The sequence below is a fragment of the Corvus moneduloides genome, chromosome 7, assembly GCF_009650955.1.
Source record: "Corvus moneduloides isolate bCorMon1 chromosome 7, bCorMon1.pri, whole genome shotgun sequence".
NCBI lineage: Eukaryota > Metazoa > Chordata > Aves > Passeriformes > Corvidae > Corvus > Corvus moneduloides.
This window is the reverse complement of record NC_045482.1, coordinates 29,169,368-29,196,342: the sequence shown is the minus strand read 5'-3', so window position 1 is coordinate 29,196,342 and position 26,975 is coordinate 29,169,368. Positions and strand designations below refer to the sequence as shown.

Sequence of the window (26,975 nt, the reverse complement as noted above, 5' to 3'; positions counted from 1 at the left end):
CAGACTGAAGAGGACTTGTGTTGCCAAAGCTGTTAAATGAGCCAACGATGAGCTTAGTGTAAGATATGACTGATTTAGGCAAGGTAGAGCCCTCACTTTACAGTGATAGCAAGGAATATTCATTCCTTTCATGCCATTTATTGGATGTATATTGGTATGTTTATCAAATTTATGATTCTGAACATTTTAGCTGTGTGATAGACCCAGGTCTGTAACCACCTTAGAAAAAAGAACTTTGTTTTCATACTGGCTAAAGCTGGATACTATGACAAAGAATCGGAAGAATAACACAGTATTCAACAAGGGTATCTGGCACTAGAGAAATAATCCATTCTGCAGCTATGCCACAAGCTTGCTTCATGCTTTTGGGCATATTGCTTCATGTTTCCATGCCTACTATGCAGGGGCTTTCTGATGATCAGTGTTTCGTGAATAATTTGGATATTAGCACTGTCTTTTTTTTTTTTTAAAGATAGAAGTAGAAATGCAGGTACTACCTTCCTGGGGGCTGATTTTGATCAACCTTGTTTGTCTTTTATAAATCCTTTGGGATTTGTATTGTTCCTGGTGTGGTATTTTGTGTGTATATATGTATATCTATATATGTATTATACACACACACATATATAAGTATCATGGTGATTAGCAAGCTCTACAGTAAATATATGCAAAAGAATGAGAGCAATATCATTAGACACTGAGAGGCCTGAAGTTAAAAGTTACGGTGTTTTTATTACTCTCAGCATTGGTGCACGTCCTGTGTTTTGCAGCCTTCTCCACTGTTGGAAAATTATAAACCAAATACTCAAGGATGGACACACACACACACACACACACACACACATATATATAAGCATGTTGCACACAGGCATGCAAGTAATATAACATGAATTCACTAATACCTGCTCCTCTGCTCCATTCCATACTTGACTTGGGATGGGGAAGTTACTTTCTGTGAGGAAGGTGTTACTTCCATGCCTTTAGCAGAATCTGTGTGAGCACAGTCTTTCCAAGCACAAATGAGAAAATACAAGTTTAGCCGAGAACCAGGTCTGATCACCACTAGCTCCAGTAGTCATTGAATGTAATGATAGGATTATTAATTGCTGCTATGAAGTGCTTGGTTCTGGTTCCACAAGCCACATACATACAAGCTATATTAGCATTTGTTTTGTGCCCTGAAACTCTATTACAAGGAAAAGTGGTAACAGAACCAGCAGCACACAGTGACCCTTTCAGCATTGTGAATGCACTCTGTGAGATCCTGAGAAATCTGGCTCAGGGCTCAGTGCTCACCGCTCAGACAGAGAGGACCCAGTGGTCAGGGTTCTGTGTTTCCTCTCTGGATAAGTAAGTGCAGACATCTGGGAAGCAGACAGTGAAGCAAGACATCCATAGACATTTTGACACAGAATATTGCAGCTCAGAAGTGCAAATATGAATGATTCTGAAGTTCTTCTTTGGAGAAGGATCAGATTATATCTTGCAGTATCCATGTGATTCCCTGTTTACAGTCAGGTCAAGAATGCAGTGAATTTCCTAAGAGTATGTGGGTGGACTCGCTCTGTAACCTTTAACCTTTCAAATTCCTCTGGATTGCTGGACTATTTTTGTCACTGGTTTTATGGTTAAAGGGCAACTACACTGGTGGTTAAGGAAGAGATGTCTTATGTTGCTGCTCTTGTAGTTCAAGAGTATAGTAACCTCCACTATCAGCCTCCCACTAATGCATAGTGGCAAAACTCTGCGCTGTACCAAAACTAAATTTTCACAGAAGGATAAAAATGTGTAGAGGAAAACCAGCTTACACTGCTCTATGCATCAGTGCTGGTACACTAATCCAGGTTTATTCCTTGAATGTCCATCTAGTTTCAACGCCATTTCTGTTAGCAGAAATTTCAGTAGAACTCTGTGCATAGTTGCTTTTTCCTGAGACATACCTTCAGCTGTTTTTTGAGGAAGAAAATAAATGTTTTTACAATCACAACAAAATTCCTGTATTTTACCTGCTGCTAAATCCTAGGGATATCTTAGTTACTCAAAAATGATTAATCACAACTCCTGCATGCAAACATGGGGTTCCTAGGACCCAAACTCACTCCTGTGGAGACTAATCCACTGATATTCCCACTAGAGAAGCTCCTAAAATTTATTCTGCCTTCCAGTGGGCAGGTTTGGGAGCTCTAATTCAATCAGTTATCAAAGCAGATACCTAATGTGTAGCACATGAGTAATCTGAACAGCTTGTTGATTCAGGCTCAGGAGCAGATGGTTTAGAGAAAGGCTCCTGAGAATGCATTATATATTTGTTTGTTCCATTAGGCCTGTGGCAGAAGGAGATGTTCTTGTGCTGAGGGCATTTGCGTGGGAGTGGTGAGCTCTGGTTTCGTTCCCAGCTCCCTTCTCCTGTGTGTCCTTGGGCAAGGTCATTTTACACTTTCATGCCTCAGTTACCCCAACAGCGAAAAGCAATGCTCTGGGCCACCAGTATTTGTGAGCTACTTTATCCACAGGTCTCAAAAGGGCAGTTTTTAAATAACTTAGTTTTATGTCAGAGCTGTCAGGAGGAGCAATGTGGTGAGAGCATTCTGCACTGTATTTTCCAGGGGAGGTGTAACTTTCAAACTCTGGGCAAACAAATCTTTACCATGGGGTCCTTGCCTCTGCTGGGGAGGCTGTTTCATTAGGAGAAAACTCATATTCATTTCAGTTTCTCTTGAGTTGTTTTGCAGGAGAACACAGGTATTTTCTAGTTTAACTTTATCCTAAACCTATAGTACACTAACATACAGATTTTACATTTGTTACAGGCTGTTAAGGGGTAATAATATCTCCACTTGCAGCACTCCCCTCCCCGGGAAAAAGCTGCAGGGCGTAGTTTTCCAAGCAAAGCAGCAAGGTCTGCCATGACCCCAAGCCCTGTCAGTGATAGTGCCAAGTTCAGTTATGACCTTTTATGGTTTTGCTTTTCTCCTGCTGATGGATTTCAAATGAAAGCTTTGCCAGTGCTGTCGGCATGGACAGTGTTCAACTGGCTTTTGCAGCATATTAAATACCTTCCCTGGCTAAACAGCTTGTGGAATGGAATTAAATTGTTTCTTTTTGTCTGTTCTTTATCTGGCAGACAAATATCACAATAGCTAATAATAGTATTATACAGTAATATGATAACTGGATTTAGAAAGAAAACAAACCAATTTTGAGAACAGATAAAGAAAACTACTTCAGAGACATTGCTTCAGTGCTGTCTCTGTTCATAAAAGAAAGGAAAAAAAGTTTTTCACAGGCTATGGCTATAGTGTTCTCAGTTTTCAGAGGCTTTCTGCTGGAAAAACATCTCTACTTAAGAGCCAGGGCCATGCGAGCTCTTAATGTGCAGCAAACCCTATCGCCTCGCCTTGGCTCAGCCTGACTCTCACAGCAAGTAGCAGAACAATTTCTATGTCCCTGTACTCAGTTAGATAAGGAGATTGTTGCCTTTTTTGGTCTCTTGGAATGGCTCTTGTGTTCTGAGGACTCTGTAAACTAAGCCACATGGAGAAGGCAGTGAGGTCTTGATAGCACGGTTTCATGTTATGTGGGTGTCCTGGATGAGCTGTGGGTTTGCCCTCTATACAAAAAGAGAGAAAGTCTCTTTCCTTGTGTGAAAGAATTTTCACAGAATCACAGAATATTCTGAGTTGGAAGGGACCCCAGGGATCACCGAGTCCAACTCTTAAGTGAATGGCCTGTACAGGGACTGAACCCACAACCGTGGTGTTATTAGCACCATGCTCTAACCAATACACCACTGAAAAAAAAGGCAATGACATCAAGTCAAATCTGTCTGATAAATAGCAATGATTTAAAGGCTGAGCATGCTTATGTTTTATGTTTCTCAGAGTGCACAAATAGAAATTAATTGAAGTTTAGTTCAGGCTGTATATCAAAACCTGTTCGCCAAAATATTCTGAGAATTTATCTGAGGAAGGAGTGCAGCTGAATTCAGTTTGAGAGTAAATAACAAGTGTGTGTTTCAGTGCTAGGATGGTCTTTAAAATGGCTTACACATTTCATGTGAGGCCAGCTCATGGCATTATCATTTGCCCTAAAGAACACATGCCACAAAGAATAAACTGGAATCTGACCTCCTTGCTCTTGGGGTAGTGGTAATTTACACCTCCCTTTATTGAGAAGCAGGGGGTTTTAATCTGTGCCGGGTTTGATGGAGCACAAAGGGCTACAAAGCAGTAGAGCCCTCCTTCACATCACCTCTAGTCCTCTTACTCCTCTCTGCTTGGTTCATGTCTTACAGCACACAGGAGTCACTCCTGCTGCTTCCTCTGTGCTGCTGGTGTCAGTGACTTAATGCAGTCTCTGTGCTGCTGTGCAAATAGTCCCCGAGTCAGGTTTGAGGCCAAATTAGCTGCTTATCCAGCTCCTTTGCCTGCCACAAGGCTTTGGAAGCCAGCTTGGGGCAATCCTACTGATATTCCTAGAGAGATTTACATGCAAAGGCTTTGGAGTTTGTAGGATTCTGACCAGGTTCAACAGGACTGTGTGGATACAGCCAGTCTGACCATGACAATCTAGAATATCATAAGTCTTGATTTAGGGGTCATGTATGTGCTGTAAGTTAGCCAAGGCTGGAGTATCCCTAGTTTTGTATAGTGAAGATTCCTTATTGTGGCTTTCTTTTGTTGCATGTAACCGTGAAATTGAAGTTAGAGCTCAATATTTTAAATTAATTCCTTGTCCTGTAGAAATGTGCACAAGTGCACTTTTCGATGCTTTCCCTTCCTTCTAGTTCACATATTGGATTGTAGCTATGGTTTAGTCCAGGACAGGAAGAACAAAATTGTGGTCCAATAAAGCCAATGTAAAGCCCTTATAATATAAGCCTAAGTATGGAATAGGACTGTGTGTGTCAAAGACTGCACATGACATGCAGTGGAATATTGGAGACAGACATTAATGGTATAGTAAACACTAAAACTGAAGGACAAAGTAGAGAACTGTGCTTGTCTTCCACACCCCTCTCAACCCATGGGATGTTTTTATTGGAAGCAGTTAATTGTGCTGATAGAGATTTCATATTCCAGAAGGGAATGTAGTTTGGCAAAATATTCTAGCTTTCAATACAGACAGATGAATACAGGGTAACCTTTAAAATCCTCATAGAATAAAATGTTGAGAAATAAAACAGACACATGGAGAGACCATCTGCAGATTCTCTGAATGTGCAGAGCTGTAGAATACCATCCAGTCTGATATCAAATCATTTTTAAGCATGGTAAAATGGTACATATACATCTGTCACATTAAAAAAGAGCAAAGATTAGGCTCTCATTCCTGTCTATGATCTCCCATAGCAGCTACTACAGTATTTATACACTGAACAGATCTGCAAGCAGCAGCACGTGATAGACTTCCAACAGAAGCGTGCATCTTTCTGGCTCAATAGAGTCCAGCCAAGGTTGCAGGTTTTCCTCTCTGCCTATTGGGGAAAATGCGTTAGGAATGTAGAAATATTCCCAAGTGGCACAGGAAATGCTACATGGCTTTAGACTATCAGATACTAGTCTAAAGCCATGTAGCATACATATCCTTTGCCACTGATGTCCCCTTGGCCATGAATGGTTTCTCTGCAGTGCTCACGTTCCTAAGCCTTGCTTCTGTAAACGACGCTGGCCAAAGGGATTGCAGTTGTCTAGGTGAGTCATGGAAAGAGAGCTCACTGAGGAAACTGAGGCATAGACAACTGATAAATCATGCCCAGAGTTTCATTTGGAAAGAGAAGTGTGCTGAAAGTCAGCAATGAGAGAGTGTATTTTCATGTCCTGCACAGGAAGCAGGCTACCATGCTCTGCAAATACTGAAACATAGGCACATTTTCTTCATAGAAATTCAGTGCACAGTAGTAAAGCAACCTAACACTTTATTTTTAAAGCAACATATCCACCCAGGTTTGGATGTGTGCATAGCAGATGTCAGACAAACATCAGCAGATGCCACTGTAAGGTGATGAACTACCGGCTTGGCTTTTTCTTCAAAGTATTTTCCTCCTGCTATCAGCAACTGTTCTGCTCTGTTTGGATTTAGGATAAATCGGCTGTTACTTATTCAAGTTCTGCTATCTGCATTTTGAGATGATGCAGTGATGGTTACATGGGAGGGAAAACACGACACAGAGCTGAATATTCTTCTTCTGTAAAGATTTTGAAAAGGACAGAAAATAATTCCCAGCAAGGTCTGCATGGATAATAAGTTGTAGTGAAAAGACGCTGTTGCCACTGTCTGACTAAAATCATACAATCCATGTGTGCCATGCCAGCAGCTCTCTGGTGGGTGCTGTGGGTATGGTACAAAGGTGCTGATACTCTAAATGGTGTGTGAATCCTCACTTCTTGCAGCTTCAGAGAGGCTGGGACAGGATCAGTACAGGGAAGAGGGATGCTCCTGAGGCACCAGGAGATCAAGATTCAGTTCTCATCTTTGCTGCAATCTCTCTTTCTAATCTTAGACAAATCATGTAACTCCTTTGTGATTCATTTCTTTATGTATCTACTCTATAAATTCATGCTTGCTAATAGCCCCTTCCATTCTGCCAGAAAATTAGGTGAGTAAAATGTGACCACTACGGAACAATAAGCTATTCCAGAGGTTAAGGACATCTGGTCTCTGACATGTGTTTAACAAGAGATGTACTGTCTAATGATGACTCCTAGTGGAATGGTGTTTTAAGTGTTGCCAAAATGAATAAAAATAATCTTGATTCTGGCAGTCACTTTTTCTTCCACCTGGGCGTTCTCTTACTGAATGCAATGGAAAAGTCACTGTCCACCTCCCTTCCTTCCTCTCAGTCTTTTCCTTCATACTTGAAAATTTCTATTTATTTATCTTCTAGTAGGTTTAGTTGTGGAGGGAGATGTATTTTTCATCACAACTGAACTAAATTTTTTTTTTCAGGGAAGTCACTGGGCAATTAAACTTGTACTCTTCCAAATAGTGAACTGATACTTAACTATCTTGATCAGATTAGACTGTCCTAATTTTCCTCTCTGTGAGTTAAACCGCAGCAGTCAGAGGAGAGGTTCCTCTGTCCAAGAACCAAAGGCATGTTTCTGACAAATTGTGGCTGTTTCTGTCAGCTCAGTAATTTTCCTAGGAATGATAATTTGAGTAGAGAGGGATATAGTCTGTCACAGTAAGGCTTTGATCAAAGTCTACAAAAGCTTTCCCAGCATTTGGATGTTCTCATTGCATTTTGCCTGCTTTGTGAGCTCTGCTTTTCCTACAGAAAAAGGGATAATATCCATTAGCAGTTTGAACAAGCAAAATGGACCAGGATTTTATCAGTCCATGTCCAGTGTAACCACTGTTTGTTGCATCTCACACTTTCTATCATTTTTCTTTTCATCTTCTCTCATTTACCTCATCCTTTGATTTCTCTTTCAACCTTTGGCCCCTAGTTCATCCAGATCAACATCATCTTTATTATGTAGGTTTTGCTAGATTAGTTCTGAGAGGATTATTTCCAGAGAAGCTATTTGTTCCCTTAAAAGTTTTTTGAAGTGCTTAACTTCCACAGTTATTTTCTAGAAATTTCTTTTAAAAGTCATAATTTTTCTTAGAAGAACATTAATTTCGATAATTAATCATTAGACTAAATCTTGAAAAAATTATGTAACCTCAAGGCTTTTGTATTTTCTCAGGTGTTTGCATAGTTGGCTGCACATCTGCACACCAGGTTCTGGTGATATTGGATCTACTCATGTAAATAAGGACTTCTGTAGCAATCCTCTAACTGAGGAAATACAGAAGTTTCTATCTTCCACTTCCTCAACAAATTGCAAAACGCATATGAGATTTTTAAAATCTCACTATTTAAATTATATATTCTAAGTTGAGCTCCTTCTTACCAAAAAGTGCACTAGACTTCCGAAAACTGCAAAGAGATGAATTTGTTCACGAAACAGTTGGCAGGTAAACTTGTCACCCTTCCAGGCCTTGTTTCCATGGCAACAAACTGGGTTCAGTATTTCTGCTACCCAGGTGGATTTGGATGAGTGGCGCCTTGTGAGGCTGTGAAAGGCGAGCAGTGGCCCTGAAGTGTGGAAGCAGATGAAGGGAGCTGAAGAAAGTGCATCACAGTGATGGGATGGTTACAGGGGTGTTCCTCTAAGGAAGATCGCCAAGGAGTGGTTTGCATTATTGTGGGAGATTGCAGGCATAGCTGGGACTGGTTTTAGTCTCCACAGTTTCTGTAAGGATAGCTGTGAAGCAGAGCAATGGAATGGAAAGAGAAGGAGTGTTAGCTAGGGCCAGCAATACCCTGATGGAAGTTCTGTCTCTTATCCTCACAGTGTGCTTTGCGTACGCTTTTGCAGATAAACCAGACCCGCCTGCCGGAACTCCTTGTGCGTCAGACATACGGAGCTCCTCCCTCACCCTCTCATGGTATGGCTCCTCTTATGATGGTGGCAGTGCCGTGCAGTCCTACACCGTGGAGATCTGGAACTCAGTGGATAACAAATGGACAGACCTCACCACCTGCCGCAGCACCTCTTTCAACGTGCAGGACCTGCAGGCTGACCGGGAGTACAAATTCCGCGTGCGAGCTGCTAACGTGTACGGCATCAGCGAGCCCAGCCAAGAGTCTGAGCTGGTAAAAGTTGGAGAGAAACAAGAAGGTTAGTCCTTAAGTGGAAAAAAACCCCTAAATTTGATTGAACTCTACCTTAAGAGTTCCTTAGTGAGGGCAGACCGCTGCACACCCTCCTTCCCACGTCTCTGTGTGGTGAATGCTTGTGCTGGGCTGCAGCTGTGCTCAGGTCCTTCACAGACTTCATTTGGGAGTCTGAGCACATCAGTTTTGCATACAGCCAGTGTGGAAAAGTGGCTTCAGGGATCCCAAATCCCTGCCCTGTGAAAGCAAGCAATGATTCTTGTTCTGGCTTTCTGAGTGAGTACTGGTTGACAGAATTCTGCAGTTCAGTGCACAGGTAATGTGAGATGAAACCTTTCACGCATGTTACACATTCAGTCCATGCCCAGTTGGAAAATGATGATTGGTGGCTTACCTGAAATACACCAATGGATTCATTAAGTTTGTACTAGATGCACTGTGAAAAACAAGTCATAAACACGATCCCAAATTAGCTTTTGGAAATCATGAATGTGCTTGCTGCTAGCCAAGCACAGAATATGAAGCAGAAAATGAATTGGCACCTTGTAGCAAGCTGCAGTTCCAATGCTTTCAATCCCAGCATGCTAGTGCACCTTAGTGCTGTGTCCCCTAGTACACCCAGCCTGTGAGTTCAAGGCTATCCTACTAAGCATGTTGGTTTTCCAGCATTACGGATGCTAAAAATATTTTTTAGGGTTTTTGATTACAGTTGCATGTACTTTTAAAAATATTTTTCAGTATCTTTTGCTTCTTAATTTTTATTTAAGATCTTCTCAAAGAGGTAATAGGGAGTTGGATCATTGTAGAAATTATTCAGAAACTGGTACTAAAACTTGAAACACACAAATGTCAACATTATTTTTCAAAACCAGAAAGTGACATATTTTTGTGCACACCTCCATCTACCTACTGTGCAAACATGACTTTGACAGTCACCTCACCAAAATGTCCAGACCAGGAACAATGAATTTTACCATTTTTCCTGTCTTTGAGGAGCGGACTATGGGTCGTATCTCTCCCTCCTTACTTACATGTGCAGGCATTTGGAGCTTTAAGTGTTCCACATAACCCTTGTGAAGTTATCTTTTACTGCTAAAGCAAGACAAAATGCCAGCAAAGTGATGCAGCATCACACAACTGTGTAAGCCTCTCAACAGATGTTTCTAAACAAAAGTAAATCATATTTCTCTTCAAGTGCTAAATGAGATGCATGCTGAGAAATTACTTTTCCTCTATTTGCAAGATTTAAAACCAATCTAAATCAAGATTCACCTTCTCTTCAAAGCAGGGAAAATAACATCAGGAGTAGCAATAAAATTGAAAGAAAGCTAGATGGTATTGGCTCTTCATAATAAAATTCCCTGTGTTTGAATGCCCTCTTTCTTTAGTTGCAGGACAAACACCTTCTAGGGTTGGAGACCTGACTCTTCTCTATGTTTGTCTAGAGCAAGCACTACCATTACTGGACCAAAGCAAACAAGCTATTTTTCTTTTTCAGACTGAGCATTTCCTTACATAGATTTAATACAAAAGGCCAGAAAGTGTATGAGTTATTGTGATACACATTTTAAAATGCAACAAAAAAGTTGTTTTGTGCAAAAAGAAAATGTGTTCTGTTTGTAGGAGGAGGGGATTTTCTTTGTGCTCTCAACTCCGGGGCTTATTGATTTCAATTCTTGGTACTGCAGATAGCAAGTCATCTAAAGAGTGATTTTTCAAGTGTGTGGTTATAACTGGTGCTTTAATTAAAGGAGCGGAAAATGCATGTGTTCAGTACCTGTCAAAGTTAGGACTTTAAGCTGCCATCTATGTAAACACTTAGCTGAGTAACTTGGGATTTTCTAGGCTGTCAGGAAGTCTGATTACTGATTTTCATACTGAGGTGGTCAGCACATATTAGCAGTGTCATTATGATCTTAGTGAAGAAAGGCATGGCTAAATTTTCACTGTGCATTTAAAGAAAACAGCTACTAAAATAAGCTTGTTAAGTGACAACAGATTAAAGCACACATTGCCATGTTTGAGGAAAATTTGGTACTGTTGACTCACTTCCGAGAAAGGTTTTAGCACAGCTACTCAGCACTTACCAAGATCAGATTTGTTCCACTTATATAATTTAGGCTTCCACTGGTGGACCAAACTGTTTCTATTCCATGGCTTTATTGCAATGTCACTGCAGAACCGGGCACTGACTTCTTGCCTAAGCAGCATTTGGCAGACATTACCTACTGGCAGCCTGGCTGGGAGCAGCTCCCTTATGCAGCCCTTAAAAGGGGAGGAAAATGTGATGTGCTCTGTGCAGGAGTGGTTTGTAGCTGAGGAAGGTCTGAGGACAGCTACCCTGGGTGGGGAAGGCTGCCTTCCCTCCCTGCTCTTCTGGTAGATCTCTGCAAAGCAGCTCATCTGTGCAGGAATATGCAAGGGTTGCAACTCCAGGAAAAAAAAAAAAAAAGGCTTTAGCAACAGACTTTATCCACTTGATTGGCTTTGCTACCAGCAGACAGATGCAGCATTTTGTGTAGGATGTGAAAGGCTGATGCCTTAGACCAGCTATCCGCTCACCCTTTATTTCTTTTTTCTTCTCATCCTCTGCATCTAACTCTGTGCTCTAATGCACCTAGCAGCACCCAGAGTACTGCATTAATGTTTCATAACACAAATATGTTGACAGAGAGGGGGATAAATCCCTTGGTTAGGCTTGCACTCCACGATGGCAAAGTGCAGCTTCAGCAGCTACGGTGAGATTGAACACGTCACTGTGCAACAAACAGGCTTTGCAGTTTCTCAAATTAATGGTCACAGCCACAGGTCTTAGGAGCAAGCCCAAGCAGTTAAGTAATGTATGACAACATTCCAGCTTTAGCCCCTTTCCCCTCATACCCTCAGGCAGTGCTACTGGCAGTTCATGTATATGAAAATTAGAAATGAAAATCAGGACACTCAGGCCAGCTTTTACTCTGACTTAGGTCACTGGGTTCACCTGTCTTTGAGTCTGCCTGCAGAACTGAGGCTCCTTTTGGACCTCAGTGATTACAGAATTCAGCCATGCTCGGGGGAATGCATGCTGTTCAAATTTTCTCAATATCTCGAGTTTGACAAGTTCATCTGGATGCTTTGCAGGGAATCTTTTCATGTAAAAACTTGCTTAACTTTTGGCTTCACAATCCAAAAAAGGCACATCAAAGCCAAGAAAAAATTGTCATTGAACAAGAAGTGTTATTGGTTTTAATATTTTTAATTTATTTGTTTATTCTCTGAGGCATTCCTGAAGGTATTTCTTAGATGACTTCGAACTGATGAAGTATGCTGATGTTTCTAGTAGGCAGGTATAATTGACAAACTGCAAACCACAGGAGCAGGTATAACTGCAAACCACAGGAGCAGGTATAACTGCAAACCACAGGAACTTGATTTATTCAGAAATGGTGACTAGACTGTGACTGGATAGTCAATAGTGATGAAGAAGGGGTGAAGAGATTTTAATTATTAAGTTAATGCACAAACTCCCTGACTGCTTTTTGCTGCTTTGCCATAGGGTCTATCTGTTGTCCACGTCACTGTGAATAATTTGACTATCTTATGTAAGTACCATATCCCATATAAAAATTTATTCATGTCTTTTTATTTTCATCACAGAACCTAAAGAGGATGAAGCGGAGCTATCTGACGATGGTAAGAAGTGCATGTTTTAAACAGGACAAATGCAAATCTGTGTTCTTCATTCACATTTTCTGGAGTGTTTTAATCATGGTCCTTAATGCTTATTTGTAGAGGGGAAAGAAACAGAGGTCGAATATCGGACAGTTACAATCAACACTGAACAGAAGGTGTCAGATGTCTATAACATCGAAGAAAGACTGGGATCGTAAGTACTGGACCCTGCTTTTGAAGACACACAGTTTTCAAGGCCACCTGCTAGTTATAATGATCATGTGCATTTATTCTCTGACTATCTTGCACTTTCAACATCCTGGTTGGGCTCCTTTGTTGCGGTAAAAATAGATTTTAACACATTGTGGCCTCCACTCCATAAAGATCCTTTGCTCCTACTAGCTGATAATTTTAAATAGGCACTACATGTGTTTCTGGCAAGGAAAACAGAGCCCACAAATGAACAAAGCTAGAGGATTCATTGGTTTTTCAGTGTCCTAAAACCTATCTCAAAAAAAGAGTACACATTGTGTACTTGCATTTCCATTCTATCCATTAGTGGTAATAAGATTATCCTGCCCACGGGCTGGAATCTCTGTTGACAGCAGCCATAATCCCAACAGCATTAATACTATTGCTGAGAGAAGGTCAGTGATTAGTCTGGCTGTGTTTCTCAGGGCCCCAGCTCGTGGTGGTGTGAACTGCAGGCCATGATAATCTTTCAGTGATCAGTGCTGAAGGCCAGGGATCCTGTGTGCTGCCAATAACAGATCCTGAGAAGTGTAACATAGAGGTAGAATTGTACATTACAGCAATGGGAAACAATAGTACTGACACCCCGCACATTCAGATTCTGATTTCACCTACATCCTATACCTGAGATGTCCCATCTGCTGCCCCTTCAGAGGTGTATGACCTACAGAAAACTGTGTGCAGAAAGACCTGAATTAAAGCCTGGTAGGAGTCCCAGTTTTTGAGCCCTCCTATATAAGACTTGTTAACTGGAATGGCAGAGTATCTCTAAACATGGTATTCATTCAAAAGTCATTGCAGATTGCTCTGCACAAAATCAGTATAGAATAATACTTGATATTAAGACATTTTTATTTCAGAATGGAATGGTTGTGCTGGAATATATAGTAAATTGTTGCTATTTGTGGTGGCCCATATATTGCAAAAACATTTTATGGAAATAGTTATATATTTTCAGGGGAAAATTTGGACAAGTCTTCAGGCTTGTGGAAAAGAAGACTGGAAAAGTTTGGGCAGGGAAATTTTTCAAAGCATATTCTGCTAAGGAAAAAGAAAACATAAGGGATGAAATCAGCATCATGAACTGCCTACACCATCCAAAACTTGTCCAATGTGTAGATGCCTTTGAAGAAAAAGCCAACATCGTTATGGTATTGGAAATGTAAGTATAAAGCAGAACACACCAACAAAGTTAATCATGTTGAAAATAATTGTGTGTACAAAAGTAGCAATTTACAGACACAGGACCGTCAAATGCTTCAGGATTTGCAGGGCTTGGATGGTTTTCAGATCTTGCAAGATTTTCCAATTATTTATACAACTTGTTTAAACTGTGTAAGTAAAACTGTGTTAATCTTTTAAAAATCAGTCAATATGTTTTACAGTTTTGTCTTGTTTGCTTGTTTCTTAAAGTACATGCGGTGGGGTTTTGCACCTTACTCTTATCGCCTGCTTGGGAGAGGTGAGAGAACCAAATTAACTGCATTTTGAACTTTCATTTAGAACAAAAATATGTTTAAGGAGGAGAACTTTTTTTACTTAAGGCAGTTCTAAACGTGTTGAACAGGCTTCACAAACAATAAAGGCCAGTATGACCAATGTCTGCATCATCCATAATGCACCTGCTTAGTGTGAATTCTATACTTGTGGCAGTACCAGCTGGAAAGGAAATCAAATCCTGATCTGTGCTGATGTTTTTCCCAAAAAGTTACTTTAGTTACAGTTCTGCTGCCACACTGACTTCATGTGCTCTCTGATGCAAGGAGAAGCAGTTTTCTTGCTGGCTGGAAGTTCTAAGTAAGATATAAATTGTTTGAGGCAAAAGAGACTATATGTCTATTTTGCTTGCTTGGCACTTGCTTAGATTATCTGCAAACTACTACTGCACTGGCATATTTCAGAGACTGGATTTTACAACCCTGGAACTTATGTGCAGGAAGGTGTTTTTATTTTTAAATTAAGCAGTTGAGCAAACTGACGATGGTAAAGGAAGGGAACCCTACTTAGCTTGGAACTGAGAGCTGGCAGACCTAATGGAAAACAGGGAGATGTATAAAGAGTCTGGAATAGCATATGGCTTTACACTCCATTAGTTTCCCCCTGGCAGCAAAGGGGTTTTACTCTTTAAAAATATAGAAAACTGCAATCAAATTTAAAGTAGTTTTGTTACCCAGTCTCACTAGGATGTGGATTTAGTTTGGAGTGGCCACCTTTTATGGTTTTTGAGTCCCCCTCCCATCCCCCTCCCAACATTTCCATTGTGTCAAGGAGCAGCAGAGCAGGCAGGTCTGGGCAGTGAGGTGCTCGTGTGACCCCTGTGTCAGGTGACTTGGTAGCCTCTCTGCTGTCACATTATCCAGCTGACACAATCCCAGCCCAGCAACTGCACCTGTATTGATAAAGAGCCTCCAAGGGATCATTTCTGCTGTGATATAGCATTTCTTTGCATTCAAAGAAGTTGTGGGAAATACCTTTAAAATTCTTACTATCCAAGCTGTTTGTTTTATTTCCATCAGAGTTTAAATGCATGGATTTCAAATAAATCAAGCTCACCTGCTATCAGTCTCTTTTAAATCAGATTTTAGCAGTGACTGGAATTTAGGAGCTCCCCTTCTACTCAAATTGATGAGAAGCACCCTTAGATTTTGCTTCCTGATATTTATTCTAAATTGTTCATTCTAATTTTATTCCTATACCTTTCCTAGAACCTTTTAAACTTCATACTCTCTGCTTTTAGTATTTCTTATTACACTATTTTATATTATTTGATTTCATATTCAAAAAAAAATCTGATTTTTTTTATTATTACTTTTAAATTAAACACTATAATGATGTGCTCTTGCCTGGAAACCTTTCCATCTGACATTTACTGGAAGTCAGAGGCAAATCTCAGGCATTTCCTTTTCAAATATAGGAAAATATTGGTTCCTCCATAAGCATCTCAGTGGAAAAAGTAAATCTGAAAATAGTAGCCTGTTGTCAATGTAAGTCAGCACTGGGAGATAAGTGCCTCAAAGTTTTATATACCTCAGATAGTTTATTTTTACATAGATCAGAAAGAGATTATTGTATTGCAAATTAAGATTATTGGAGCAAAATCTCAGCACTAAATTCTATCATTTGATGTGATTTAAGCTGGTACAAGTTACTTTGGTTTTCTCTTCTTTTCTAAGGTAGATTTTTAAAAATACTGTTGAGTATTTGCCTGGGCAACTCTAAGGTAGATTCTTTTCACTGTTCCTACTGGACCAAAAACCTTAGATGTGTATTCTGTGATTCCACAGACATGAATATTTTCCTATATGACTCATGTAGAGAAGACTGAAAAGAGGAGAACCCAGAAAAAAAAGAGAGATTTAGATTCTGAACTAGTTGGACTGTTTGAACAAAGCCGACTTCTCCACCTGTGTATGTGTAGAACCTCATCCACACTGGTTTTATTCAGCTTCCTAACTGGCAAAAATCAAACTGGATTTAGCTCCTGATATAAATGCAACAATATTCATCCCATAAGCGCATTGCAGTTTAATCTACCATTGCTACGAGAGTGTTGAGAGCTCCCATGGTAAAAACAGCAGGCAGATGTATTAACAGTAGTTCATTTACAAAAATGTGCTAAAAAAGTGGTGCTTGAGACAATGGTACAATTTCTGAAAAGTTTTCCCTTTGGGGATCTGAAAAGGATGGCACTTTTATAGCCCAAGTAAGTTGTCACTATCTGCATTAAACAGTCAAAACAACTGGTACATTTTAGTATGAGGATGATTATCATTTGGAATTGCAGAGTAATCCAGATATAAACATTTTGCCTGCAGATGTTTTCATAAACACCCATACTGGTTAATGTCTTAGCAAAGCAACAACAAACTAGATCCCCTGAATGTTTATTCAACAGGTCTGGCAATACTATTGCTTTAGGTTACAAATGTGCTCTTATCCAACATAACCCCTCAGTTTGTCAAGCATAGGCTCTTCTTACTATTTTTATATTCATAGGAAACCACAATAGCATTTCTAATTACATATTTTATGAAATCTTATAGCCAAAGCAAGAAATGCATCCAGAACTTCAGATGTTTCAAATTCAGTTTGGTACATGAGGGATATAATCATGTATCTGGCAACCTGCAAACATGGAAAGGCTGCTTTTCTGTTGTGTATTTTCTTTCTGTAACTGAAATGTGCAATTGCATTTGGCAACAAGCATGAATGCTGCAAAATATTAAACCATATAAAGACCATGGTGTGTTTAATTTCTAAAAGCAAAGCTGCTCTTCACTACGCGTTCCTTTCTTTACGGGTCATTCACCCACAGCATAAGAAAAAAGTATTTCCCATCTTTGGATGCAAGCAGATAAACCAGTTGAATGATTACTCAGAATTTAGAATAACAACAACAACAAAAACCCAAAACACAAAAAACACAAACAAAACAAAACACAAACACAAAACAAAAAAACACCAAAACCAACAAGTCACAAATTATGCTTCATTAAATCTAGGTTAAAAATGTCCCACTTCAGTTTCATGAACAGTTCAATTGAGGAGATGCTACCCTAGAAAGACCAATTATTTCACATCTTAAATTAGCATAAAAATGGAATTGACCTACAAGAAATGTGATGAGGGCTCAGCTAAAAATACCAACACTGAAAGTGTTGTGGGTTATATCCTTCTCCTGTCATAGCTAAGGAGGAAATTCCCTCTGAGCTCACTTGGGTCAGTAATTTACCGTTTGAGCTTTGCATTCCAATTAACCATATCATCGGAATTCTTCCTTCCTAGCCCTTGTCACTCTCAATCTCTCTTTTTTCTGAATTTTTGCTCATGTGCTTGAAATTCTGTCCTCTTTCCCTGGGACCCATTCCATGTATTTTAGTTTTCTTTATTTCTAAATTACATTATCTACCTTTGTTCACTGATGGATGGTACGAGGAAAGGAAGACATGGGAAATGTGTGCTCAGAGTCGGGAGCAGTGCTACAAAGACGTGTTAGCAGGGTGGCAATCACAGAGCACACACTTCACTGTCAGCTGCAGGTGACCCAGTCCTAGAGGCAGGGTGTAAATCCCTCCTGCCTGGAATAACAACATCAGTGTTTCACAGTTCTCACCTGCGACAGAGATTCAGAACAGAAAACATTTATTGATTTATACCACACACAAGAGGTGATTCTTCCCACATTTTCTGTGTGGCTATGGAAAATGCAATTACAAAACACAGATTGCATCCTGAAGTGACTGCTGCAAGCTTGAACTCTCTGTATTGCTGTAAAAAAAAAAGGTCTGATTACTCCCCAAATGAATATGTTACAGAAGTCTCTTCTTATTCTGTCTTTCACAGGGTTTCTGGAGGAGAACTCTTTGAACGAATCATTGATGAAGACTTTGAACTGACAGAGAGAGAGTGCATTAAATACATGAAGCAGATTTCAGAAGGAGTTCAATACATTCATAAGCAGGGTATTGTCCACTTGGATTTGAAGCCAGAAAATATTATGTGTGTCAACAAGACTGGTACAAGTATCAAACTCATCGACTTTGGACTCGCAAGAAGATTAGGTAATTAATTCTCTGCCTATTTAAGTATCATGGGGAAAGGGCAGAACAAACAGTAATTCATGATACTTATTATATTCTTTCATGTATAGAGAGTAAATAAACTATGTTTCCTATAAATATTTCTGGTTTTAGGAAGAAATAGAAAAGGGAGAAAAGAAGACATTCAAGAGTGAGAGTAGGGCACCTCATCTTCAAGAGAAGTTTGCAGTGAGGTGTACACAATCTACCTGCCTGTTTCTACAGCAGGGTATCCCTGTAGATTCCACCTAAAATACACAGTAGTAGTAATGTTAAAAAATATTTACATTTGGTACCATCAAGCACTAACTCTCTAACTGAATGCTTCATGAATACTACAAATCCTCAAAACTTTTTTAACAGCAGGGATTTAGGTGATGCTCTAGAAGCCTTTCAGATAATTACAGTCAATTTACATTTTCCCGTTATTTTTATCCTTTCTTATCATAAACAGCAGGATGTTGTCATACATGTTAAACATCATAGGAATGCTATAAAGAGCTGTGTAATAGCACTACTTAAAAATAATGCAATTGGGGGAAATTCCATTTGACAAGCCCTTCCTCTTCCTAAGCTGCTTTTTAGCAGCTTTCTATCATTCGTTTTGGTCTAAGCTTCCAACATGCTCTACAACTTGAAAGCCAAAGACCTTCAAAAGTTCTTGTCTTCATATTGTTCAGCTCTAAAAAGCAGCCCTTCAGTTGTGTTGTCAGTGTTAAACAATACCAACATCCCACACTGATCTTTGTATTTTCACAAAAGAAATAAAAATCATTCCAGGAATTAAAAGAAACAAAAATAGTTTACGAACCTGTTACACTGGGAGAGCCGAGATTTGTGGATCTCCTGACAATAATTGATTAGGACAACTTATATGAATTCCTACTCTGTATACAAAGGGGCCCACAGCTGGATTCTTACTGGAAATCTTTTGCCTTCCCTCTTTGAAAACGTATTAATTTTAAAATTGTTAATACTTACTAAAAAGTAGAACAATGATTTTTGAGAACAATGATTTTACTACCAGCTACCTTTTGTTATCTGCCTAAATGCTGCTCATCCTACTACTTTTGACACTTAAATAACAGACTACTGCATTCCCAAGAATGGTTTGTTGAATGAACAGGGGAAAAGAAGTCTGCTTTGAAGAATTTTGGATGATGTTCTGCTCCAAAAGTGCATTAAATGAATCTTGGTCACATGGACACTGTTAACTCAGAGATAAGATGTCTATTTTATTTATTTAAAAAAGACATCACTGCCATTTCTGTTCCTTCACCAGCATAGAGCCAGTAGTGTTCTGGGAACATGAACTGATTTTGTTCTTGTTCAGGAAACGGATGAACTGTTAACTAAGTTCCAGTGATGGTGGTTTTGTGTGAGAGGTGTGGGAAAGATTTCAGCCCACGATGTTCCAGCTGTCAGCCTGAAAACTGTACATTTACTGCTGCACTGAGTGGATTTCATCAACAAGAGATATAATGTAAACACAGAATACCCTTCAGACCACAGTTACACCCACATTTAGCAAACGGAAGATCCTATTTTCGGTAGCCTGTTCATGTCCATCAGCTTTCTCACTTTTCTGTTAATCTTGTGGCATCACAGTACATTGCATGGCTGACAGCAGCTTGTGAGTTGCACCAGTCATGCCATAGGCAGGAAAGCTCTAAACTCCAGTTAACTTCTCTTGGTGTAGAAGGATGAGAGTTGTGGGTGCTGATGCTGATTCTGATTTTACAATGCTGTACATTCATTTGGCTTAACATGCTGCTAATTCTTGCCAGGTTCCCTTGTAGGTATTTGCTATTCATCATCCTCCCATTCTGGATAACTCCATCGTGGGTGGCATTCCCTAGGAAGGGAAAGGGCCCTTCCATTCCATGCCCAGCAAGCACAAGAACTGTTTTAATTTCAAAGACAACTGTGACATTTCAGTTGAGATGATTTCCAAAAGTAGAAAACAACTTTTACTGTTTCATTTACTCACAAAAATTGTTAAAACCACTTTTCACTAATGCCTGCTTCTTGCCGGCTGTCTTATGTGGTGCACTGAGGGCATGTTCCTCCACTTGTGTTCCTTCGAGATTTATGACTTTGAAATTGGTTGTCAAATTCACTTTGGCATTGATAGATGTGGGATTGGAGCCCTCATCCTACAGACCTGACCCTGACTGAGCAGAAACTGCTCAGCCAAGGGATTGTTGAAGGGAGCAGGGGCTGATTCTGCACTTCAGCTTCTGAGATTTAATTTTTTGTAACTACTGCAAACTAGTGCCTCTAAATATTCAGTGTTTTGATCAGTTTTAAAGATATTAGGATCAGCTCCTTCTGCAGTCATCTTCTGCAGCTAATTAGTTCTCTTGCACTGTCCGGAAATACCAAAGCTGCAGTGGGATATTTTCCTGACCTTTTTTGGTGTGCTGAGGAACACATGTAGAAAATTGTTTAAGATAAACTTCTTGAGGAGAAAAGAGAATGGTTTCTGAGTACTGTAAAGATTTTTTTTTTTAATCAGTTGATTATACACAATGTCAGCAACAGTTTCCAGCTAGCTTGTCAGCTTTCTATCTGAACTAAGGGATATCCAAACACAGATCCTACTTGTGTACTAAGCTCATAAACAACTGGGTAAAGACTTGACATATTACTGCATAGAAAGGGTCTTACTCTTCTCCTTTCTTTTTTCTTTATTCACAGAAAATGCTGTGTCAGTTGTTTCACACTCTATGCTTGCACTTAAATGCCATGTTTTCAAAAAAAACCCCACATTTCTCTGACCTGTGGGCAGCAGATTTCATACACCAGCCTTTTGCATACACAGTTCCTCATGGTAGTTTACACAGTGCACACTCCAAACTTGGATGTGAAAATCTGAGCCTGAGACTTGGATGATCGCGATGAAGCTTTTAGAAAACAGGTTCATTGTGATAAATTTCAGTAATTTCTTGTAAGGACAGTTTGAAAAAAAATGTAAGTGTTGACTTTGAAATGAAGGCAGATGGGAAAATGGGATCTTAGGCTTCCCATTTGCACTTGGAAAAGGAAGGTGATCTCTCACTCCTCATTGTCACTGTGGAGAAGACATTGCCCTTCTTTTAGGCTAAGTCATTTTAGAGTGCATGTTAGAAAAAGTATACTTTTTAGAGTAAGAAAACTCTGGTTATGTGACTGTAGGGATGTTGTGGAATACTTTTTGAATGTGCTTTTTAAAGGATAGTCAGAGAGCTGGCAGGAGGGTCTTGATGTTGGTGAACTTGCATGGGAGGATCTGGGTAATTTCCTGCAGCTGCTCCCAGGCATTCTTCTCTCTGTTTCTGTTTCTAAAAATGGGTACTCCCTGCATGGTGGGAGTAGGGAAAACACGTGAAAATGAGGTTTCTGCAATTAATTTATTAAAACCATACCTGAACAGAGCAAAAAAGGGTTTCACAGCATTTAAAATGGGAAACTGGCATAACTGCAAGTGAATTGTTGTGATTGTGCTCAAAAGTTGCCTCAAGCACAGTGTTCAATCATTAGGCAAGTTATTAACCCCATATATGTTTCAGATTTCCTTTGGTAAGTTGGGGATTTGCATACCTCAAAAGACCACTAGCTCAGGTGTTTGATTACATTTCATGAAGTGCCTTAAGAGCTTTCAATGGAGCTAAGTTTGGGAGTGGAGTCTGTACTGGGATCAGCATTTATGTTGCAAAACTTGGCAAATTAAATTCTGATAAATAAAAATATTCTATTCAGATTCAGTGTTGTGGAAAGGTCAATTCTTTTGTAAACTCCTCAAAACTTTGCTGTCGTTTGAGGGGTTTTTAAGCTTTTCTCTTAATTATAGAGCTGCAAATCCCTGTACTCGTGGTAACCTTAACAGGAGCAGGACTGGAATGTGTTACATCTGTTTGCCTTCCCATCCATATCTGTTTTGTTTAGATGGTAATCTCTTTGGGAGAGCAATGGTTCCTCACTAGGACATTTACTGTGCCTAATCTGGCTGCTGCTCTTGCACAGAAGATAAACGTAATGCAATGAATCTCACTTAAGGCATACACTGATTGCTCAGGCACATGTGCAGACTGGACATGATTTTCTCAACCTAAATCCAAGCCTGTTTCAAGTCAGAAACAATTTATTTTCTAACATTTTTATATTTTTACAATACAATTCTATTACTGGGAGGTGGGTTTTTTCCCCCCCAGTCCCTAATCTATTCCTTAGTTTCCTTCCTGCCTGACCTTGCTTATTCTTTTCTTCTTCCCATCAGATTTAGAATGAGCATTAATGAAAATGAGCCCCCTGAATTCCTAACTATTTCTCTAAAATGAGCCTAAGAATTTCTAACTTAATGATTTGCACTGTGTCTCACACTATACTAGAAGGTAGACATACCACTCCCTTGCACACTGGCAGCATAATCTGGCAGTACTTGGTTATGAACAGGTTTTTCTCTTACCTTCATCACTGTATTTTCCAGTAGGGCACTACTGATGGGTCAGCACAAGAAGAATGTCAAGCCAGTTCACCTGTCTCATGACCTCATTCTTCCAGTTCATATTGGTAGCAGCAGCTTCACTGTAGATCATTTTTAAAACATCCACAGTGTGTTTAAGCAGAGCAAATGTAGCATACCTGTGCTACAGGACAGCTGAATAAAAGTTTGGAGCAGCTGATGGCTGACAGCTGGTGATTTGTGCTTCCCCTTTGCCACAGGTGTGCTTGTAGGCAGCCTGGTTTTGAGACCATGCCCAAGTCCAGTTTTACCTGTGAGGTAATGATCTGACTGGTGTACAACATCTGCTTCTTCTCTTGTTTCACCCCTGGCCTGTGCCACTTCAAATTTAAGAGACATGCAACCCACTATTGATTTTCTTCCCTGTTTACACTAGAAGAAAATATGTTGGATTGAAATAGTTCTTTCCTATTATTGTAATTTTAGCACTATTGGTTCTTTTTACCACAACATGCAGAGCCCCAAGCTTTGATAAATGTTCAATGATTTGTGAAAACTGTAGCTTCTTTCTGACACTGGAATCCTGCAGTTCTCTTTTGCAACTGCTAAAGGGACGGAGGCTCAAACACTTTTGTACTTCAGGATATAAAAATCTGAATTAAACACTGATGGTGCTCCTTTTTCACAGATCTGGCCTTGTGGAAGTTCCTTGCAATAGGAACCTTCTTATGCACCTTATACAGTGCTGTGTGTTTGAGGATGCTTAATAAATAATTCTTTATTTGCTATACATGTATCAGCTAAGAAAACAGCAATTCAGGCATCATTTATTTCTTCTGATAAGAGTCTTTAACAAAATCACAAATATGAGGGCAAAACTGGTTTTCCTGTTACTAGAGAATAACTGTTTTTAAAAATCTCCATGCAGCAGTTAATGGTTTTCTCTTCCATTCTTCACAGAAAATGCAGGCTCTCTGAAAGTTCTTTTTGGGACACCTGAGTTTGTGGCTCCAGAAGTTATAAACTATGAACCTATTGGATATGAAACAGATATGTGGAGTATAGGAGTTATCTGCTACATTTTGTGAGTACTTTGCTATTCTTAACACAAATCCTGACAGTTGCTGAACATATAAAATTTTCATCAACTTCTGAAGTTTCCTGACATTTTCAGGCCTTTTGTGTTGTAATTAGCAGCTCCATCATGTTTAATAAAACTCTGTTCTCTGAAGGGTGCAATTGGTAAACTGCAAAACTGGCAGGTCTGGAAATCCAGCTATTTAGTGTTGTACATCTTACATCATAAATCAGCAATGCTTCATCTCATTTAAAAAGACAATATGACTATTTTATTATTAACTTCAAACTATTTTTTCCTTCCAGATGTTAAAGAGAAATGTTTGGGCACTAACAAACAATAATTTCCATTCTTTTATTCCATGAGAGAAAATTTTTGTGAAACCTTGGCATCTCGTGGGACACGCTGAAGTATCCCAGCATTACCATATCCGTTCACATTGTATTTTAATTTATTACCAAGCACAAGCCACTGGATAAATACATTTTATAAGCAGCATGGATTGAGCTTGTGGAAACATTTCAGAGGACGGTTAGCTGCAGCTCTTGGTTACATATTTCAGTATGAGATTTGATTTTTATATATGATTTGATACAGCATGCTTATAAACATCAATAAATCTAGAGAAATGTATATGGAATTAGTGTCTCCATGCCTAGAACAGAAAGTGGTTTTCTTCCAGCTGGGACTTTACACATTTGATGCCATATAAACAAGTGAAAAGAGATGCTTAGTTTGGAGCATGGTTCTTTCTCCCTTGTTCCAGCTTCAGTAGTAAGTCAGTGGCAGATCTGCTTTGCACTGGTTCTTTTAAAAGACTCCTCTCAATGCCATTCTTCCTTTATTAGAGTCCCCTCTGCCCTGGCTATCCCGCTCCTTGACACCTGGCAATGCACAGTTGTTTGCCTCAGTTTTACTCAGTCGTTCTGTGTTCCTGCTTTTCTCATGACCCTGCACTTGTTCATGCTCTTCTCATTTCCAAACTAAGCAACATAATTTCCTTACTTGGCCTATGCAAAAGCTACTACATCAACTCCCTCTTACTTCCAGCAAAGACTCGGAATATTTCTGTTATCTTCAGCTTCAGATGCGAAGTGTGTTCTACGCTTCAAGGTCACTTCGCTCTGCCAGTTTATTTACAGGACTTCTATTTTCCATTCACTTCCAAGCACTACTTTCTCGATCTTGAAAGCTCCTTTGGATCGTTCCGTCGCTCCAGTAACGCAGCCCACCCAGGCAGCAGTGCGGTGACAAATCCCTGCGCTCCCGGGGCGGGATGGCGGTGCCGGGCACCGGGACCGGGAATCCCTCGGTGCTGCAGCGCCGCCTGCAGCCCGCACGCACCCGACATATTTTGGGGAGCTTCTCGTCTTTCCGGGCCGTTTGTTGTTATCCACGCCCATGGCGAGTTTCCGTGTGCTCCCAGTCTGAGCAGCGAGGCACAGGTCAGTGCTGGCACCGAGTGTTCCCGGGAAATGCAGCCAGGGCATCGGCTGAGACAAAGTGAAGGGAGCAGGTGGAACAGGTGGGGAAAAGGTGACAGGTCTTGCCAAAGACAAGTCTGCTTCTTCCCAGTTTCTCTGTGCCAAGCAGGGTATTTGGATGCTGTACCACTCAGCTGATGGGGCTGGGGTAGTGTTACACTCATTCAGCTCATCTGATATGCCTTGTGAAATATATTATGAAATTACTTGTTTGCTAAGGTGTGTTTAAGTTCATTTAACCTGTCATAAGGGGAAAACTACATCATCCAAATAAAATGAAGAAAAAAAAATTGATGCATTGCTATTGCCACAATATGATTAGCAGTGATAATCAGCTTTTGTCTTTCTTGCCATAAGAATAAAGTAATAGAAGTTAGGGAAGACCCGTGAGTCATGACTTGGACTTTCCCTCTCCACCCCAGAGTGGCAGAGGTTCCCAATCTGTCTTAACTTTCTTAGAGCCCAGCTATTATTACAGACTCACAACTATGAGCCATTATCCAGAATGAACCATCACATCATCATTACAGAATGCAAATAAAAGTCATTGAGAACTGCATCTCTCTTTAGTTGCAGCTCTGCTTTCCCATTTTGTTTGTAAGCTCAGAACTGCCAAATCTCACGCCTGAAGTGCAAGACTCACTCACTTGGTGTCTGTCTCCCACATCATCACTGTGCTCATACCTGGGCATTTGCATCCCCTCTCCCTTGCCATGGGAGTGGGGCCATGCAGGCAGAGGCGAGCACTGGACTTAACAGCAGCTCTGCCACAGGCAGCTGATGGCCCAAAGCTGCTGTGTCCATCATCTGTCCCAAGGGAAACAGCAGGGAACACGCTACAGCATCACTTGACACACCACCTGCCTAGAAAGTGACTGTGTTTCCATGACGTGCTACACAACAATGAGTACAAACCGGGTTTCACAGAGAGCTACTAAAGTGATCTCTGTGAATGAAGGGTCTCCCCTGCAAAAGAATAAATGGTTGGGATGTAATCTCAAGTAGGAAGCAGGGTGACAGCACTCTTCCAAAACCCTGCAGCAAAACCTCCCCCCAGCCCTCTGCTATGCAGATGTAAGTACAGATATTGCACTCCCTGCTGGGATACTGCATCTGTCTTCCTTATGACTGATTTAATGCCATCCTACAGTTCATGAGTTCCCTTTCCACATTTCTAAGCTAAATATTAAATCCTTTTAATCTCCCTGGATAACTTATTCAGTCTTGTCTCTTCATCTGTCTCTGTTTTCCCTTAAATTTCCGTTTGTATTCTCCACCTCATGTTTTTTATCTTCCACTTTTATCTTGTTCTCTGTCCTGTTCTGCATCACAGTACTGTTCCACATACTTAAGTTGATCTATTGCCTTTGAAATAACAGGCCACAAATATTATAGCTTGTGTATATCATCTCCATTTATGTCTATTTCAGTGTTCCTTTCTGCATTTACAATAATCTTTAGCTAATGAAGGTTTAACCTCCTGAATTCTTTCCAGCTCTTTCTGTTCCATTTATTCTTCTGGGCATTGCTGGATTTGTGTGTTTTTTCTATTTCTAGTTCTTTTCTGATGATCAATTTGGATTGTTTTGAATATTTAGTAATCTGAAGCAATTTCTAATTTTTATTTCAAAGCAATTTTCAGTCTAAGGCTTCAGCGCTGCATGGGCGTACGCTGAATGTGGATTGCCTTTTCCTTCTGGCACCATAGGATCTGAGCAGTTTCAGGGAGGAATTGTCTGTGGCTGATTCAAACCCCTGCTTGCCTTCCAATAGTTCTCCTTGCTTTATCAGTGCCAGGCAGTGTTTATCTTTTCAGCGT

At 40.1% G+C, this 26,975-nt stretch overlaps 1 protein-coding gene across 3 annotated transcripts in view; it reads left to right on the top strand.

Annotated features, from left to right (window-relative positions):
- MYLK (myosin light chain kinase) overlaps positions 1-26,975 on the top strand; it is a 198,776-nt gene that overhangs the window by 160,019 nt on the left and 11,782 nt on the right. For all 3 annotated transcript variants that reach the window (XM_032115204.1, XM_032115205.1, XM_032115206.1), the window contains 6 exons: positions 8,370-8,672; positions 12,305-12,340; positions 12,440-12,533; positions 13,530-13,733; positions 17,915-18,132; positions 23,555-23,678. In XM_032115204.1, coding sequence (XP_031971095.1) covers positions 8,370-8,672; positions 12,305-12,340; positions 12,440-12,533; positions 13,530-13,733; positions 17,915-18,132; positions 23,555-23,678 — 979 coding nt within the window. The remainder of the gene's footprint in view (positions 1-8,369; positions 8,673-12,304; positions 12,341-12,439; positions 12,534-13,529; positions 13,734-17,914; positions 18,133-23,554; positions 23,679-26,975) is intronic.